The 19,292-nt window shown below is 38.5% G+C and overlaps 1 protein-coding gene across 1 annotated transcript in view; it reads left to right on the forward strand.

The window, feature by feature from the left end:
• Window positions 1-19,292, forward strand: part of FAM155A (family with sequence similarity 155, member A) — a 627,602-nt gene that overhangs the window by 576,082 nt on the left and 32,228 nt on the right. Inside the window, exon 2 of the mRNA XM_005884474.2 lies at window positions 13,927-14,098. Coding sequence (XP_005884536.1) covers window positions 13,927-14,098 — 172 coding nt within the window. The remainder of the gene's footprint in view (window positions 1-13,926; window positions 14,099-19,292) is intronic.

Raw genomic sequence — 19,292 nt, forward strand, 5'->3', positions numbered from 1 at the left:
GATTGGTCAATATTTAAGTTAAAATGTTACCTAAATCTTCCCATTTTGATGTGAAATTGCTGTTTGTTTTATTTCCATTTATTTTTTATGTTGCAGTTTTTCAGTGAGAAATCATATAGAATATCACTTTATCAGTTACGGATTCTCTCCTGTTGACATAGTGGTAAACTTTTAATAACTAATGTCTCATTTGGTTTTTAAACCCAAACTTAATTTGGAGTTTGTGTATTAAAAACACATTTCTTTTTTCACAATCAGTACTAAACCACAAAAATTTCTTATTGCTGTTGGTTTAAAATAATCATTAAACCTTATTATTTGAAATTGAGCAAAATATAATTTATTAAGGTGCTTATTTCAGAGACTATGGCAGTCAGGACAGCAAAACACACTATATGGTAGCAAATTGTTAGTTTTAAATTTTAAGGCATTACCATGGATACAAACCTTACATTTTACCAATCAGCATTGTTTTGTACTGCTAATACTGATCTGATATTTAAAAATGGAAGGATCATTTGTATATGCAATGATTTATGTTTTAATTATGCCTATAAACATCCATTATCAACATAGAAAATTATTAACATTAAATATCCAAATGTTCTGATATGTTTTACTTAATGATGTAAAGAAGTGCTTTCTTAATTTAATGTTAGCATATTTAGTACAGTTATGCACTTTCTGTCAGGTTTTATTCTGAGTGCCAAGCTAGATACTGTCCTCTTCATCCTGAACAATATATAAAAACAAAATCTCTTTGGGTTCATCTTGTTTGGGACTCTCTGCATTTCTTGGACCTGTATTCTATTTCCTTCACCAGGTTAGTGAAATTTTCTGTCATTTTTTCAAATAGGTTTTCAATTTCTGGCTCTCTCTCTTTTCCTTCCAGCATCTCCATAATGTGAGTGCTGGTAAGCTTGAAGTTGTCCCAGAGGCTCCTTACACTACCTTCTTATTTTGCTATTCTGATTGGGTGTTTTTTGCTTCCTTATATTCCAAATCGCTGATATGATTCCTACTGTCGATTCCCTGTAATTTATTTTATTTAAGTTACTGTATTCTTTATTCCTGACTGGATCTTTTTTATGCTTCTTATGTCCTTTTTCATGCTGTTGAAGTTATCACTAAGTTCCTTGAGCATCCGTATAACAATTGTTTTGAATTCTGTATCTGGTAGATTACTTGCCTCCATTTCATTTAGTTTTTTTTTCTGGATACTTCTGCTGTTCTTTTATTTGGGAACTATTTCTTTGTTTCTGCATTTTGGCTGCTTTCTTATGTTTGTTTCTGTGAATTAGATAGACCTGCTAGGTCTCCTGGACTTGGTAGAGTGGCCTGGTGCAGCAGATGTCCTGTAAGGCCCAGTGGAACAGCCTCCCCAGTCACCTGAGCTGGGAGCTCCACATGTGCTTTTGTGTGGGCTGTGTGCCCTGTTGTAGTTGAGCCTAGACAGCTGTTGGTGTCACTGGGAGGGATTAACTGCGCCCCCCCCCCCAGGCCAATTGGCTGCAAGGACCAGTTGCAACTACAGTGGAGGATCAGCTGCACAGGAGTAAATCCATGAAGCAGGACTTGCTTCAGTGGGGCTTTGATGCTCACCGAGTCCACCCCTTGAATGTATCACTTGTGAAGGTGGTAGGGATGTAACCTGGTATGGTCTGAAGCTGTGTACCCGGTGCAATATCTCTGGAACCTCTCGATTGGTGCAAAGTCAGCCACCTGCCTGTGGACACCCAGCAAGACCTACAAAGCAATAACCAGATGCCTGCTATTGGTATTGGGCTGGGAGATGCCTGGGAGAGGCCATGCTGTGAACCAAGGTGAGCTGCTGCTATTGCCAGGGCATGGGGCCACTTAGCAAGAGGTAGGGGGTTAAAGAGGCCAGATGCTGCTTGTTTGAGGGATGTTAGGAAAGTCTGAAGCATAAAGCAAGAGAGGCCAGTTGTATGGAAAAAAAATCACTGAAAAGGCTTGGATGGGCTTGCAAATTGGGTGAGGCAGGGTCTCAGGGAATCACCAAGGCAGGGAAAGCAGTGTGAGCCCAGCTGATGGAGACTCAGACATGGTGTCCCCTGCTGGCTCTGTGGGGAGGTCTCAGAAAAGGAACAATGGACTCTGACCACACTTTTGTCTGGCAGAAAGCTGCCCAGACCCCAACTCTCATCCTGATGCAGACAATTCAGTTCCTACTCATATGCCCCTGGTACCTTTCAACCTGCCTCCCCAGCACTGGAGCTCAGATGGAGTGAGTGTGAGTAAGTCTGCGTGGATCTTTTAAGATAAACTGCCTAGGACTCCAGTAGTCCTCTGCCTCACTCAGACACAATCCTTGCTGGTTTTTACAGCCAGAAGTCCTGGGGACTTGTCTTCCTGACACTGGAACCCTGAGCTTGGGTGTCTGATATAGTTTTGAGACCCCTCACTCCTCAATTAGAACCTCCACAGTCAAGATATTCCTCTTGATTTTCATCTGCCACACATGGGAGCCCATTCTGCGTCTCCACCCCTCCTACCAGTCTCAATGTGGCTTCTTCTATATATCTGTAGTTGTAGGACTTCCATTCAGCTAGATTTCAGGTGGTTCTGAACAATGGTTGTTCTGTAATTTAATTGCATTTTTTATATGGTTGTGGGAGGATCTGAGTACTGTGTTTACCTATGCCACCATCTTGAACAGAAGTTCAACAATGTATCTTGATTGAATTCAACAAATGATTTAATTTTCTTTAATTTCACAAGATGCCTGTAAATTTAGTATTAGCAGTTACATATTTAAATTTTACCTGCTAAGTCATACTAACCAGAACAAAGAAAGAGTAGCTTTAATACTCTCATCGCTAGTAAAAGTCAACACTGTTATGGCTTATTTAAAATTGTACTTATTAGCCCAATTTCTATTGCTTGCCTTTAAAAAAATTCATCAAAGTATATGGATGCCCTTAGTTTCTAGATTTTAAAAAATAAAATAATAATAATAAATTGGTCAAGAAAATAATCCAACTAAATAGAACAGGAGGGATTTGCAAAAGTCTGCTTCACTGGCTGTGGCCATTTAGATTCACCCTAAGCTTGTATATATTCACACTCATTCATTTGTGCAAAAAATAATAACTGAGTCCTTCCAGAGGCCAGATCCTCCCACTGGTGGAGTATTAATTGTAAAGATATACCAGGTTTTTACCCTTATTCTGATTTTTGTCTAGTTGATTAGATAAAATTTATTAAAATTTGCTTGCATAATTCAAGCAAATGCTCCATTTTCAATGTCTGTGCAACACAAATTCACAATTTACACATATTTTCAGCTCTTAAAAAGTTTACAATTCATTTTTAACTTCTCAGGCTTCTCATAAATGGGATATGCACACCCAGGATGATCCATTGGAGTATGACAAGAAAATATTAAAATTCTGTCTACAGTTATTATTTATCCTACTCTTTGTAATTACTTACATTTTGTGTATATTTTAAAATGCACATATGATATAATAATCCATGTGTATGCTTTTAAAGAAGTCTTGACGTAAGGGAAATATGCTAAAATGTTAAATGGATGGAGTGAAAATTATTTAGCAAGTACAGCCTAGAAGATATATACAACTGAGTGTCAGTTCTGTATAATTTAATAGTTGAATAAATGTTTATGTGAGAAATAATCAGTCAGACTAAGGGAGAAAGAGAAAAAGAGAAGTGGAGAGGAGAGGCAGAGAGGGGAAAGGAGAGTAGGGTAGAGGAGGGGGAGGGGAAGAGAGAGAGAGAGAGAGAGACAGAGAGACAGAGAGAGACAGAGAGAGGCAATTTCAGACCTAGACTAAAAACAGGTGCTTCCTAATTAGAGAGATGGCTGTAAATTCTAGTGTTAGGCAATTTTTTTCAGACGTAATTCTGGTTCTTTTCACATTAACAATAATATTACTCGTGTCACTGATGCTTGGAGTTTTAAGTGCGTGTTAATAAGATAACAAACATTGTGATCCTTTGCTGAATTTAAAATATTTCACTATAGTGTCAAAGGTATATCAGTTGCTGAAACATCTTATTGAGAAATGAAACAAATTATGAAGCTTATTCCTAAAAGAGATACTTCTTGCAAACCAGTAACAACTCCATGTAAACTATCAGGAGCTAGTGTTGGTTGACACTAGACTGTCTATGGTGAGCGATAAACCACATTCAGGTAAAATGACCTGAATTATCCTGGCTCTGCTATGTTCTGCTGTGTGACTTGCTGGAATTCTCTGAGTCTTAGTTTTCATATCTATAAAATAGGAATAGTCACATTCACCTCACATGGATGATGCATTGAAGATACCTAGTGGAAAGAATGAGTAGAGTCGATATTGAATTATCTGCTTCCTTCTTCCCTGACTTTCTCCCACCTTTTGCCCCTCCCTCTTTCTTTCCTGTATCACAGGCACACTAACCCCCACTCTAGTCCTCTCTTTGACATGCCCTGTCACTCTTTTTCAAGGACTGCTCTCTTCTCTTCTCCAGAAACTGCCTCCACCCTCAGTCAGCACTGCTTTCTGCTTTCTCCAAGCTGAAGTGCCCCGACAGTAACACACCTCCGAGCACATCTCACCTTGTCTCCTTTAATTTGAAGATACTATTTCTGATGCCAGGAAAAATATCTTATAATGAAATTTTTAACTTGCCCTCCATTTCTGCTCTCAAGAGTACTTATCTACTGCCAGGCCCAGAGCTGGCTCTTAATAAATAATTTTGGATTAACAGATAGATTGAATGATATCTTTGAAGCCAATGTTCATAGAAATCAATTAGCTTCTTCTGTTTCATGATAACAGGCGATAGCTCTGTATTCTAAATAGAATTTTGAAGTGTTCACTCTGTGACTTTTTAAAGCTATAGATTCTAATAGAACCGCCGGCACTTTCCTGACAGTCAACACAGACCAAATTTAAATAAATAGCATCTTTCCAGAGCCATGTGCCCTGCCCTACTGCTGCCTTCCTAAGGTGCTGGTTGCTATCACCGTATCCTGTCCCTGCTCTTTGCAAGCAGGACATGTTAGGATAAAGCAGAAACTGTAATGACAGCATGGTATTAGCCACTAGCTGTTGAGCATTGACTCCATGATGACAAAATCAGAAATACTCACCTCCATGGGAAAAATAAAGAATGCAAAGAGCCTACTCAACCAAGGGGCGGCAACATCTTCTTTGAGCAAAAATAGATTGTTATTGTTTCAATTGAAAACTCTTGCAAATCTGACATTGGTAAAGTAGGGTTGCTATTATGCATTATTAGTATAGAAATTCCCCGAAGGTATTGCAAAGAAGTAGAAAATTTAGATATATACCCAAAGCATTTTATATTCTAGTTCTATAAGGCATATGGCTATATAAAATTATTGGATTGTTAGGTAACTGATTTTACTTTATTTCATTTTTTTCCATATTTTACTTGGTATTTTATGACAAAACTATGAATTAACTTTCTTTAGACCTTTTTGTGTTTATGAAGTGAAACATATATAGTAAGTCCAATTCTATTTAGTTTTATGAGAAAATGAATACATCTCCAGTTTTTAGTGAATTTACTGATTTCTTATTATAGTTCTACTGAATGCATTGGCATTTTCTAAATCTATTCTAGATTATGGATTACAATACTCATTTATTTATTAATTAAGTGGTCCAGGATCTCTGTATGAATACTACAAAATAAGGAAAGCCTCATATATTCATTCTTCTCATTTCCTTGGTGAATATACTATTCCTTCATATGCTTAATACTAGTTTCAGATTGCTTATCTACAGACTCTCACTTCTCTTTCTTCGCTGATTTCCTACCTTTTAAATCCTTTTTAACATTCTCAACTTGCTTAAGGTATGGAGCTCAAAAGTGAATTTATATTGACGTCTTCACATGCTGCCATTTAAAAGCTATAAATTATAATAGGATCACTGGAACTTGTGTGATAGTTGACACAGGCCAGGTTAAACACGTAACGTGTTTAGAGGACCATGTGACATGTAATACTGCTGCATTTAAAAGTATTGATTGGCTGATTGTCTACGAAAGGAGCTTTCATTTATTCCTGTCCTTTTTCTACTTTAGGAAAAGCTATTGAGACACAGTAGTTATGTCCACCCGTGGCCCACACTCAGAAGTGGTCTCCATAGAAGACTTCCCTTCTCTTCCTATGCCCACTAGCAGAGCTCCTGCCATCTCTGCCCTTAACATGATAACCCAGTGAAGGACGCTCATTAAAACACATCTTTCTTGACACCAAAAGAAATGGTTATTTATTAACTGTGACCTTAATTCACCTATTACTATTATTTTTAACATTTACATTTCTGAATATACAATAGAATTCTTTGGGCAAGGTATGAGTTAGTGTGATCTGTCTGCCAGGCACCTTTTGCCATAATCTCAGCCCAAGAAATTTGTCCATTTCAAATAAAAAATTCAGAATAAATTCTGTCCTCTGAAGCTCTATGCTTTAAAGCACACTTTGTCTCCTCTTTGCAGAAAATTTTCTCTGCTTGCAACCAAACCCCTATTATGTCTCAGGACCTAAGCCATTATATCCGTTTGTAAAGAGAGGTTCAATTCATGAAGTAGGTTATAAAGTTTTTATTTCTAAATAAAAAATAAAAATCCTAAAGGATTTATTTGGCCTCTGATGAAAGTTAGCTGATCATTAAAAAAAATTCATAGCACCTAAGATCTTGGAAGCTCTTCAAGCTTCATAGTTTGAGTCTCTACTCTGTGCAGGATCTCAGAGCCAGGTGGATTGGCTCACACTAACCAAATCACAAGACAGTGCTGTGCAAGCCGGAAGGTCATCGTGCAAATTTCAAAGGACAATCCCATGGATGACGTATTTCTTCCAGGTACACCCAGGGTGCTGGGGATACAAGTGCACAAGACCCGTTTGGGGGTGCCTGGAAGGGGAGGCAGGTGAAGGAGTGTTGCACTTAGTGTAATTCCATAGGAAGAGTCCATTTCAGAGTCTGGAGTATAGTGCTTGTCAAGGAAGGCTTACAGATGAGGTCACACCAGGAATCAACAAGGCTGAGGGATTTGTGAAGGAGGTGGAGAGAAGAGCATGGGTGCATGTCACATTTAGCGACCCTGTGCTTCACTCTACATGGCCAGAGAGCACAGTGTCAGGGTGGGAGTGGAGAGAGATGAGGCTGCTGTGCTAGGAAGGGCAAGGTCACAAAGCTCTGAGTTGGTTAAGGAGTTTGAATTTTTCATGATTGTGTGGAGAGATCCTGAGTGATTTAAGTGAAGTAGTGACATATCAAGTTAATTTTACAAATATCACACTAATGGCAGTTTAGGGAATAACATGAAGGAGGATTTCATGACTGAAGACACCAAGATGGGTCCAAAAATACATCCATGAAGTCATCTAGATGAGCAATGATAATGGCTGGAAGAAATCAAGAGATTTGAACAGATATTAAAGATACTGCAGAGGTATGTTCATAGGACCTGGTGATGAAATAGTTGTGGGAGGGGGCAGGAGGAGATATCAAGGATGACTCCCAGATTTATTGCATCTTGCTTCTTCCTGAAGAGAAGATGCTGAACTCTGCTCTGAACATGTAGAGACTAAGATGAGAAAGCTGTTAAAGAGAGATATCTGGGAGATAGTTTACAGATATGTCAGATGAGAGAGAGAGAGAGAGAGAGAGAGAGAGAGAGAGGATATGAATTGAAAGGAAAAAGATTTAGGCTTCACAATATCAAAGATGACAGTTGAATCATGAGAGTAGATGATTGCCTTGAAAGAATGTGTAGAAGAAAGTTTAAAACAGAAGCCTAAGGAATATCAACATTTTGGGTAATAGCAGAGGAAACAAACAAATGACAATAGCTACAAATGAAGACAGAGATGAATGGCTGAAAAGTAAGAGGAAAACCAGGATAAATGGCATTCCATAATCAGAGGTACTACCATTTCAAGAAGGAGTTTCATCAATAGTGTTCAATGCTCCCAAGAGGCCAAAATAAGAAAATAACCAATTGTAGCAGCTGGGCTTATCATTAGAGAGACCTGGTGGCATAGAAAGAACAGTTTCTGTGGAACAAACAGTTCAGGCTAACTCCAGCTCATAGTGATATGGGGAAGGAAAGGGAGATGAAACAAGGAAGGCATTGAGCACATAAAATACAAGATGTACATTAATGAGGCAAAGAGAGAAAGAAGAAGCTAAACTGGTTTGTATTAGTTGGATAGCACTGGAGACATACTGATAAATTTCTCCAGTTTCCCTATTCAAGAGAGCTCAGTAGAGTTGATTTGTGTCATCTTTACTATCATGTGTCTGCAGACCTACAGGATGCCACATCTGACCAGCAGGTGGGCCTGTTTGGCCTTGACTCTTTACAGACCAATCTCCTCTCCTATATAGATGGAGCCTAGGGCTATACCACGGTATTGAGAATGGTTTAGGAGGACTTGAAAATGTAGGGTGGCTCCAAGAATATAAGGGCGTTCCAAAGTTCAGGAGAATAGACCAAGTGTTATAACAGGACCCAAAAAGTGGGTCATCAACAGAAAATAGGAAGACATTTGCATTTTATTTAGGAAATGAAGCCAAGACATAGCCCTGGAGGACAAGGTGTGCTGGCATCATAAGTCTTTGATGGATCAAGGAGCCTGGTTCTCAGAATACTGTTCATCCCTTAATATCCTTCCACAGGTGACTTAGCCCATCCTTAGGCAGGAATTTTATTTTCTTGCTTTTGTCTTAAAATACATTAGTATTTCCAATTTCTGGATGCAATGTGCTTTAACCAGACACTGACACATATAGAAAAAAGAATACATTCAGATGTATGAATGTGAGAATTTATTTTGACTTTCACCTCCACTTATAATTGTAACATGTGTTATGCATCAAAAAGCCTTAGCCCGAGGCAGTTGCTATAGCAGACTACTGCTTACATAACCAATTATTTCACCCACACACTCAAAACTCAGGCCACTCACACATTAGAGTTGACAGAAAAGGATCTCATAAAATGTATCAACATATATTATAAATGTAAAAGGAGTCAGCCTTTACCAATACTTGGGGGAAAAAGGGAATTCAACCTTCTAATGTGATGATGACAGCCATTTTCCCTACCTGCCATTTTTCTTAATAATAAAAATTTGTAACCAACATGATTTTTGTCAGTAGGCTAACATATATTTGAAACATAAATATTCTACCTAGCTCTAAGCCATAGATATAAATGCTGAGGAGGGAGGCAATATATTTAAAAGAAATGAGAACCTGAGCCTCTATTGGAAAAATATCAATCTTAGGCATTTTGTGAAAGGCTATCCACAGCATTAACCTCAGTCATACGGAACGTCCAGAGCCAAGGGAGGTCATGAGAACCTGACACAGAATATAGTGAAGGCCACTTATAAGGGTAATTCTTGCAACCATGATGATTCAGGGCACTGGGAAACTTCTAATGAACAAAATGGTGACTATTTCAGGTTCATCCTATATCCACATAAAGCATTCCCTTCCAGAGCCAGCCCCACTGTTTAACATCACTTCCCTTAGTCAGAGGCAGGCAAAGAACCCTCCCTCTCTCTATCTCCCGAAATTTTCAACTCAACCATGTTTGTGCCATTACAAACAAAACTTTGCTGAACCCTGAAAATTATCTTTAAAAAACAAACAAACAAACAAACAAACAAAACAGTCTTCATCAAGAGTCTGGAAATAAAGTCAGGAGACCGCAGGGCCCTTGGATTACCCCTCCTCTCCTCGTACTCTGCTCTCCTCACCCACATCTTCCAACAGGCCTTTGTCACCGAGGGAATACAGCCCCAGGGCCAAGTGGGGGTGGTGGCGCATTGCAGCCCACTGTGCATAATTGCCAGGGAAAGTTTCCAAAGAGCAGCCTGAAATGAAGTGACTTGCAGGAATAAAAAAATATAAAAAGGATATGTTAGGAATGGATAATACTCAGATGGTACCTTCCAAATACTGTGGTGCGTTGTTAAAACAATGGCCTGTGTGTCAGGGATGTGGGGGTGCCGTCACTCGTAGTCCTTCCAGCTCCCAATTCCAACTGTGACATGAGACTCGGGTGGGCAGTCTCTAGGGGGGGCCTTCACACTCCGGAACATCATGCCTTGGTGACTCCAGAGGCCCAGACTTTTTTCTACAGTCAGCACTTTCTATATCTTCTTAGAGGAGTTCCAGTCACAAGAGTTCCCAATGACAATAGGGCTCATACATTGGATTCTGTTTGTTTGCTACTGTAATCTCTCTGTGACTGTTTTTTTTTTCTCTCCTAAAATATTTATCAAACGCATCTCAAGGATTTCATGAAGAAAAATAACAAATGAGAAAATGCTTTGAGAGAAAAGGGAAAATTGTTACCCAAGTCTTAAGTAAAATTAATGTTCTCAGGCCATTTTTACAATTTAGTCTGTTCCTTTCCTTAACTGTAACTGAAGAATAGTCTCTATTACTGAAAGATGGACAGCTCTCCGAGCACATTTTTTATATAGTCAATAGTCATTTCCAAGCACAGAGGTGAGAGTGTGCGTGAGTGGTACATTTGAAGTGCCCTGGCAAACATAACCACTTCTACAGGTAGAACATGGTACAAACCCTTAATGAGGGGTGTGGGTGGATGTCGTTTGCCCATTACCTTACACACATTTTTGTTCCTTTCCAAAATAATTGTTAAGCATCTTATAATCATTTACACCATTCAGTGACACCGAGAAAAGCGAGTGCCCAATGTTACTCACTATAGGATAAGGCTAAGCCGTTATAAAACAGACTGCTGACCTTTGTTAGTTTGGAGTTCTTATGAATTAAGACTACTATATTTGCTTCTCACCATGTTTGTTTTTAATTTGAAAATGCCTTAGTACTTTTAAAAACTAATTATTTTGTTTCTTTAGCTTTCTGCCAATTCAAAACATTTTCTCAGCCTCCCTCTCTCAAACCTCTTGCAAAAGGGCATTAGAAATTATATCAGAACCATTTAGTTCTCTCACCCTCCTAACACGAGTCTTCTTCACAGCATATTGAAAAGAGTTTTCTAAACTCTATTAGACTTTTTTCAGTTATAGAGAACTCAGGACCTCTCAAGTCAGCCCATTTTGTTTTTGTACCACTGGCAAGAAAGCTCTTCTTCATACCAATATTCACCTGTCTATTTTGTCTCTTGTCTTTATCGTCTAATTTCACATTTGAAAGCTATCGACATCAGCACACAGCAACAATTCCCTCAGCTATTGAAGCAACAATGAGCACCTCACTTTTCTTTTTCTGTCCACAAAGTTTTCCCTGGTTGCTTTCAGACATATTGCATCCCTGGAATTAAACTTTTAGAAAATATTTAAGACTCAAATGAGGAATATTCTATTGCATTTCAAAAGTCTAGGATTTGGATCAAAAGAATTGATAATGTAATGAAACCTGGCCAGAGAGGTTGCCATGGGAGATCCAGAATTCTGCTGGTGGCTCTGCAAATCATAATCGCTTTCTTTATGACTACAACATGACATTTATAAAAACTGATTTGATGACTTGTTTAAGCCAAAAATCTGCAAAGGAAATATAGCTGACATAGAATTTAAGGATCCAGAATAAAAATGGATCTCTTCCCATTAGACAATGCTAAGGAGACTGAATAAAAAGAGGATGTGCATATATCCCTAGAGACTTCAATATGAGATACCCCATCACCTGTGAGAGAGGAGACATTGTTTCTTAAGATAGAGTTTACGGGTGACTTCAGTCATAAGCCATTTTAATTAGAACAATTCTGCAAAATTGAACTGGGAGAACAAATAGAAAGCAGTCTGGCCCATAAAAAATACGTACATGTAATTTTCTGGAATTACACAGGGCCATTCCCTAAGAGAAAAGAGATGACTCTAATCTTTAGAATCCAAATGAGCAGAATGTAAGCTTTCTTTGTAATGGAATTGTACTGTTGCTAGAACTGTATACATAAACATAGTCAACTTCCTCTAGTACCTAAAAAAGGAAGTCTAAACCAGGGCTCGCAAAACAGACACCTACCATTCTTGGATGACAGCTCAGTTTGTATCGTAAATGTCATCTATCACATTCCATATTATGTCATATTGAACAAATACTAATGGTATTTTGAAAAAATATCTCCAACTTCCCCAAAGTACAGTTAGGAAACCATGGCATTTTTTTTTCCCCTCTGTCCTGAGGCTGATGGTGTTAGCCTCTCTCTGCGGGCATGGCACCACAGCACAGCCACCTCCTGTCCCTCACCCACACACTCCACCCCACTTCCCAGTTGAAATTTAAGAAATCTTAGGGGCTTCCTCAGCTACAGTAGTATTATTTCTAATGCAGTTTCCAATGCGTATTTTTATAGTAAGATCTGTTCAAAAGACCTATTAAAATACTGATTATTGTATATGTTTCCATCAGGTTATATGGTGATTATGAACCAATGGCGACAGCAAATAAAATTACTTTTAGGTATCTAAAGTTATAGCTGAATTCATACGCATCCCATTTTATCGCCACTGAGAATCCTTTGATCAAATAATAAAGCTTTATTTTGATCAAGTCAATAAAAAATTATAAATAAAAATTGAATACCATCTTTCTTAGACCAAAGGGACACTGACTGGGTACATGCAATTCAGTGCTGATTTCAGATTAATCTGCAAGATCAATCTCTTGTGATTTTTAAAATTCTTTTGAAAAACCATTCCTAATTAAACGTAATTATGAAGAGTGCAGAATTTGGAATCCTACAGAATATGGGTTTGAATTCTGGATCTTCTGCTTACTTCCATTACTAATTATTATTTGTATGAAAATGTGACTAATAGTTACCTTCTGTGTGTGTACTGAGAATTGCATGTGGAAAAATGTATATAACTTTATTAGAGCAGAGTATAAAATTGCTAAATACCAGCTATCGTTCTGCTGTTATTGTCAAGTATTTATAATCCCTTAGTGTGCATTTAGCTGTAAAACATTCACTTGTCTGGTGGACATAACTGACAGAAATCTCACCGGAATATTATTAACCCTAGAAACAGGTACACAGAAGCCACTGGTGCCAAGAGTCTGGGAAATCCCCGAATCACCGAGATCTCTGCTGTAGATGGGTTACTTTTGCCATTATTTTATTTGAGTTTATGTTCAGCTTACTTCCTTATATTAGAAAAATACATTTTTTCAACATCTATTTTCCTAAATACCAACAAAAACAAAGAGATAAATGAAGCCATAACCATTTCACATTTTATGAAATTAAATAAATAAGAAGAAATGTTCATGTGGATCACACGGTATCTCAAAGGTCCAATTTGTGGTTCTGATGAGTTTCCTTCCTGTAGCATCACAGCATGCTAAGGCTGACCTAGGCTGGCTGTTTCCGGGCTTTCGGAGGATAAGATACTTAATGCATTTGATGTGAGTCATAAATATAAATATTCACCGCTACTAGTTCTGTGCTTCTGGATCTGCGGGGCCGTCGTCGAGGACTCAGCGCCATCTAGTGTCCTTTAGAAACATAGCCGGGGGAATGCATGCTGGGAGAGCGGAGTCACCAGGCACACTGCAGTAAATAACCATGTATGGGCACTGCCCGTGATTTCCTTCACTTTCTATATCACTGGATTTGGAAAACTTCAGGTCCTGCTCACCTCCACTGTTTTTCAAATGCGTTACATCACATCCAACGTCATATTACTTTTGTGTTCTCTTAAGGGGTTAAGCAAATACTGTTTTGCTCTATTGCAGACTTGTGTTGCTACGTTTTTATCACTTGCAGCTGATATTGGGTAAATATGTTGGTTCGAAATGAGAGTTTTCTTACGGTCCACTTAAACCACAGCATGTTCTTCATTAGAGGCAGACTGTTGTCATTCCTCCCTATTTTTGATTCTTCTCTTCTCTCTCTCTATTTTTCCAGATTGTCTACAAAGCCTGGCTGTGTTCCCAGTACTTTGAAGTCTCACAGTTAAACTGCAGAAAGACAATTCCTTGCAAGCAATACTGTTTGGAGGTTCAGACGAGGTGTCCGTTTATATTGCCCGACAATGATGAAGTCATCTACGGGGGACTCTCCAGTTTCATCTGTACAGGTACAGCGCGCGTGGCAGGCTTTTGTGCCCAGCCTCTCCTGGTGGTTTTGCTTCCTTACGTAATGTTGGTTTGCTTTGTTGCTTCTTTCCACTGATGTAACCTTGAAGATATGGCTGGTAGTTTTCCACGCTTCCTTCATAGAAGCCCTGAAGGGCCTTGGTTTGGAGAGGCCACATTCATCTACACTCTACCTGTGACCACAACCATTAGCTTTGTCAAAGGATAATTCTGAGGGCAAAGTGTCAGCAACCATTAGATATGCTTCAATTTCACTTAGACTAGATTGGGTTCTGCCTACATTGCCTTTATATTACCTAAGAACAGCTGATGTGATAAGGCTAATAAAATCATGTTTCTTCAAACTGATAACAAGTCTATATCCCAAGTCTGTTTTCTGAGAAGTGTTACCTTAAATAAATATCAAGAACATACAGCAGTGTCCACCTCAGTTATCCGTGTGTGTGTGCGTGTGTGTGTGTGTGTGTGTGTGTGGTGTGTGTGTGTATCAGAGCCACACAATAATGGCCAGATATAATTTTATCTTATATTTTCCATGAACAGTGTTTACTTCTTTAAGCAAATGATTCAGACTGGGCGAAACACCAAATATCAGCATTCGATTTCTGGATACTTTATAAGCATTGCATAATGTAGACAGAATAAGATGCCAAGGATAAGCGTAATAGCTGTTTTCTGAAATCAGTGGTGAGGGACAGGGGAGAACAAGACAGCCTGCCTGGTGTGTGATCTGCAGAGCTTTGCCCTGGGTTCTCTTAGTCAGACGGTGCTGGGCACCATCCTTGTAACTAGATGGTTAGATTGCAGCTTGCTTCGTTTTCAAGTTTTAGGAATAAAACACACTATCATAGGTATCGAGAAACATGAAATCCCTCTTTTTACACCAGACTTTATGTAACCCCTCTAAGACAGAGCAACAAATTGAAATGCTCAACATGATAACTTATTTCTATATCAATATTTATGTGCCTATCTATTAACCATACTTTTCTAAGTGATAAGCCATCAAAAAATAGTTCACCCAAGTTCTCCAGTAAGAACCTGCTTAAACACTGGATGAGTATTTCTTATGCCACCCCATGTTGTGGGAAGAGCATGTGAGGAAAGGTTAGGAGACATGCACTTTTGACCTATTTCTGCTGTGCACTCTCTCTGAGCCACCATCTCCTCTTTAGAAAATTAGTAATAATAACAGTCTTGATGCATGTTTGCTATAAAAATTACAGATAAGGGAGAAACACAAGGTATGTTGTCAATAGGCCATAGCTATTGTACATGAGAAAGTGATTTGTGAAATGTAAAATGATTTGCCAAAATTGTTGTTCTACTGATTTGACACTGAGATCATCTTTCATGTAGCTCCTCTCTGATGGAAGACAAAGGGAAAGCAAGGGGGGAAGAGAGAGAGATAGAGAGAGAGAGATAAAGGGGAAGGAGGGAGGGAAGGAGGGAGGGAGGGAGGGAAGAAGGATATTAATATCTTCTTTCTTTGAATCTGAGCCAAAATTCACTAGGCACAGGGTATGAATTCATTTGACTTTTCCCATAAAATTTTCAATAAAGGCTCATTAAGTTAAGGCCTTCAATTCAATGATAATTTTAGGACTTTGGAGAAACTCATGGAATTTTATGTAAAGGTTGTAGGTTTGCTTATTCACGTGCAAATAGATTTTTTCCTAGTGAAGGCCAGGAGCTTTCACCAGGTTCTCAAAGTAGGGTAAGGCTACAAATGAAGGCTTTGTCATCTCCTGTTTCCTGATCTTTTGTCTGTTTGTGTGAATCTGAAATGCAGGTTTGAATGTTCACCGCCTTTCCTTGTGTGCTTTCAAGGACACCAGGAAGCCAGAGAGAGATTTAATCTCTTTCTGCACAACATGAGCAGAAACTCCACCTTATATTTTAATTGTTTTTGGATTTTGTAAAATCACCTTTCCTAGCCATAGCTACATCCCATCTTTTTTCCAAGACAGGAAAAGAGGTTTGTCATTGGGTCCAGGAGGAAACGCCATTGACATGAAAAGCTCTCAGGGAGCATCTCCTCACTGAATATGTGAGACTCTAACTCTTCTTCCACTGCAGTCAGTTGGGCTCATGTTCCTTTTGTTACTAAACTTCTCAAAAATGTATTTTGATAACTAGCAGCCATCACTTTCAGCCTTAGGTCTCAGGGTGAGGGTCCCCCAAACAGGACCCAGAATAGGCCCTGTCTGGGAAGAAGTTACCCAGAGAACGTTCCCAGAGACCACTGGCTAAATCTATGAAGCCAAGTGACTGGTCACATTTCTAGGGAAACTAGTGAGGCTTTTATATTTGTTCCCAAACATTATCCCACAGGTTTTACAGATGGACATGAAGATCCAGATAACTCGCCTTTTAGATGAGTTTGGAGTGATTGTGAGTCATCTCAGATGACTTTATGCATTTTGAATGAAATGTCTTCTGTACTCAGGAATAATTAGACCAAATATAGTAGAGAAATAGGAGTATTTTTTCCTAGTTTCCCAATTGGCTGCACACAACCTAACGCCACCTGGGATGGTAGGCTCATAGCAAATTTTCATGTTCACAAGTAATAGCAGATGTCGGACTTCTTTCTCATTGCAAAAAGGTATAGACAGTCATTAATCAAATTCTATTAAAAGGAATTCACCAAGTAGATTGGTCTTAATCTTGACTCCAACAATCCCTCCTTTAAAGAATTAATAAATGGTGTTATTTCCATTCTATATGATAAAAAATATAATCATTGATCACCAAGATTTGAAATAATAGTTTCCTTCAAATTTAACATGTTTAATTATACTGATTTTCCTATTATGTACTAGAAATACATCCAATTCACAGCTTCCCGAAGGATAGCAATCTCCTCTAAGAATCTACCTCAAGAAAGCATTCAGTAAGCATATAAGTCCATACGGATTGTTGCCAGATTTTGTCCAAGTGAGGGTCAGTTTTGCTCAAGGCGCTTTTCCAAGATGACAAACTAGTGGTGTGGTGATGACTTTTCTTAGAGGCCTCTGCCTGCAGCCTTTTAGAGATGTGGAATTATAGGGCGCCCAGTTCTTCCTCTCCTATCGGCTTTTATTAGCTATATATTGATGCTTAGGGATCTTATCATACACAGGAAAAGTGCATCGCAACCCTTGGAATCAGTGAGCCAATTAGAAGATTCAGGGCAAAGTTTCTTTAAATAATCCGGAGTTGGTTATAATTTTGGTAACAGTTATCGGATTCAATATTCAGTACATCTTTTCTTTACAATGCTTACATAACTTACCCACACCCTAAACTTGAACATTTTAAGTGTTTATGTTTTGATCATTGGCTACTTCATGTGTCTATGATCCTGTCAGTCCACAACGAATGGAAAAACCTGAAGTACTTGAGAATGCAGGTCTATTGCTACACAATGCCTTTGACTGAGGATGTTACAGAAGGTCATGACCAAATGTTCTACCCACAAGCCTAGATGACGAGAAGAGCCCCTTTTTGTATGTTTAACTCTGCTTTCGTTTTAAGAGAAAAAGGAAAGACGCTTTGCCTGCGATCTCTCTTGGATTTTCTTTTAAAGAATAAAGCTGACACATTGCTGAAGGAGTGTTTTAGGAATTAATTAGGGAGGAACTCTGAGGCGCTGTCAGGGGGAAACTGTCACTTACTGTCAGTCATTATTGAGCTGAAGTTTTCCAGGTGGGCTGTGTTCGCAAACTCAGTTCGCATAATGCACTCCTAGTTTAAAAACTTGGTTCCTTATCTTTAAAGTGAGGGGGTGGAGTCGTCGGTGGATTCTGTGTTGTCAACCCATCACTGAGGTGATTATTCGGGTTCCCCTTTACACACTCCTTTCCTTGTTCTCCATTCCCCTGGAGGAATCCTTGATTGCTTACCTGCAATGGGACCCCAACATTAAGAAAACAGAAGTGGCAGAATATCACAGGCTGTGGGTGCTATGGTAACACACATTATGAAAATTACCATTTGATTGATAGGTAAATGGAATTGGCATGACTTGCTGCTATATTTTTCATAGAAAAATTATTGAAAGAAAGAGTAAAAGTTGGTCTGCTGGGGGTTACTGAAAATTGAGATAAAACATATTTTGATAATTTTATGTAAATTCGGCATTTAATTTTTATTTTAGCTGTGACAAGAATAAGGTTATGTTTCTGGATCTTGGGAAAATACTGTGGGCTGTATTTTACTGACAGGCCTGGTAATGATGTGCTGGAGGACGCACGCCCCCTGGTGGCTCAATATGAGCTACTGCAAAGGACCCTAAGGAGATTATTGCCTACAGGCAAGAGACATAAGTAATCCTTTGAGAAAAAAAAAAAAGAGAGAGAGAGAGAGAAAATAATTTGACATGCATATTGATCAGATTAGAAAGGAAGATTTTAATGTTTGATGTCGAATAATTAACATGAGAGAGTTCACGACTATGAAAGAACATTTCCAGAATCCATCACTAGAGAGTCATGATAAATAATTTTAAAAGATAGCATAAAAGATTTTCTCATTAAAGGGGTATTTTAATAGAAAAAAACTGCTACCTGTAGATTTAAATTTGTACATCTATGCTATTTTTAATCTTTGTGTTTCTTCAGTGTGTGACTATGTTTTATTATTTTCTGAAATGAGGGGTGTTCTGAAAAAAGGTATATGTGCTGTAACTGAAGTGTCATTTGCTGAAATGACACTTCAGCTATAGTACAATTTGAAGTCATACAAAATATTTTCATAAATAAATTAAAATTTTAATCCAAAAGAAAAATGTGAAGGGAGATAGTATGATCAGAATAAAATAAAGAGATATTAAAAGAGGTTATTTTAAAAAGTAGAATGTAGTAACTTCAAGTGTTTGGGACATCTTCACCCATTAAAATACTGAGGTTTATTCAACTTCATATATTTAGACCTGATTTCAGCCCATTCATACTCAAGATTGTCTTTCCTGATTCTATCTGCGAATGCATTCCCAACAGCTCAAGTTTGCCTTGGTGCAGGGACATAACGCAGGAGAAGAGCTCTGGGGAACAAATTAAGTTGTCTGGACGCTGCCAGTAGCTATGAATTTTGGAGAAGTCACACCCAGCTGGGTTTCATTTCCTTGTCTCTACAAGTGGCTAACAGTGCTGAGCCTCTGGAATACTCAGTCCTCTAGGTTGTTGGGAGCAG

Source organism: Myotis brandtii, unplaced genomic scaffold (assembly GCF_000412655.1).
Source record: "Myotis brandtii unplaced genomic scaffold, ASM41265v1 scaffold83, whole genome shotgun sequence".
Classification (NCBI taxonomy): domain Eukaryota; kingdom Metazoa; phylum Chordata; class Mammalia; order Chiroptera; family Vespertilionidae; genus Myotis; species Myotis brandtii.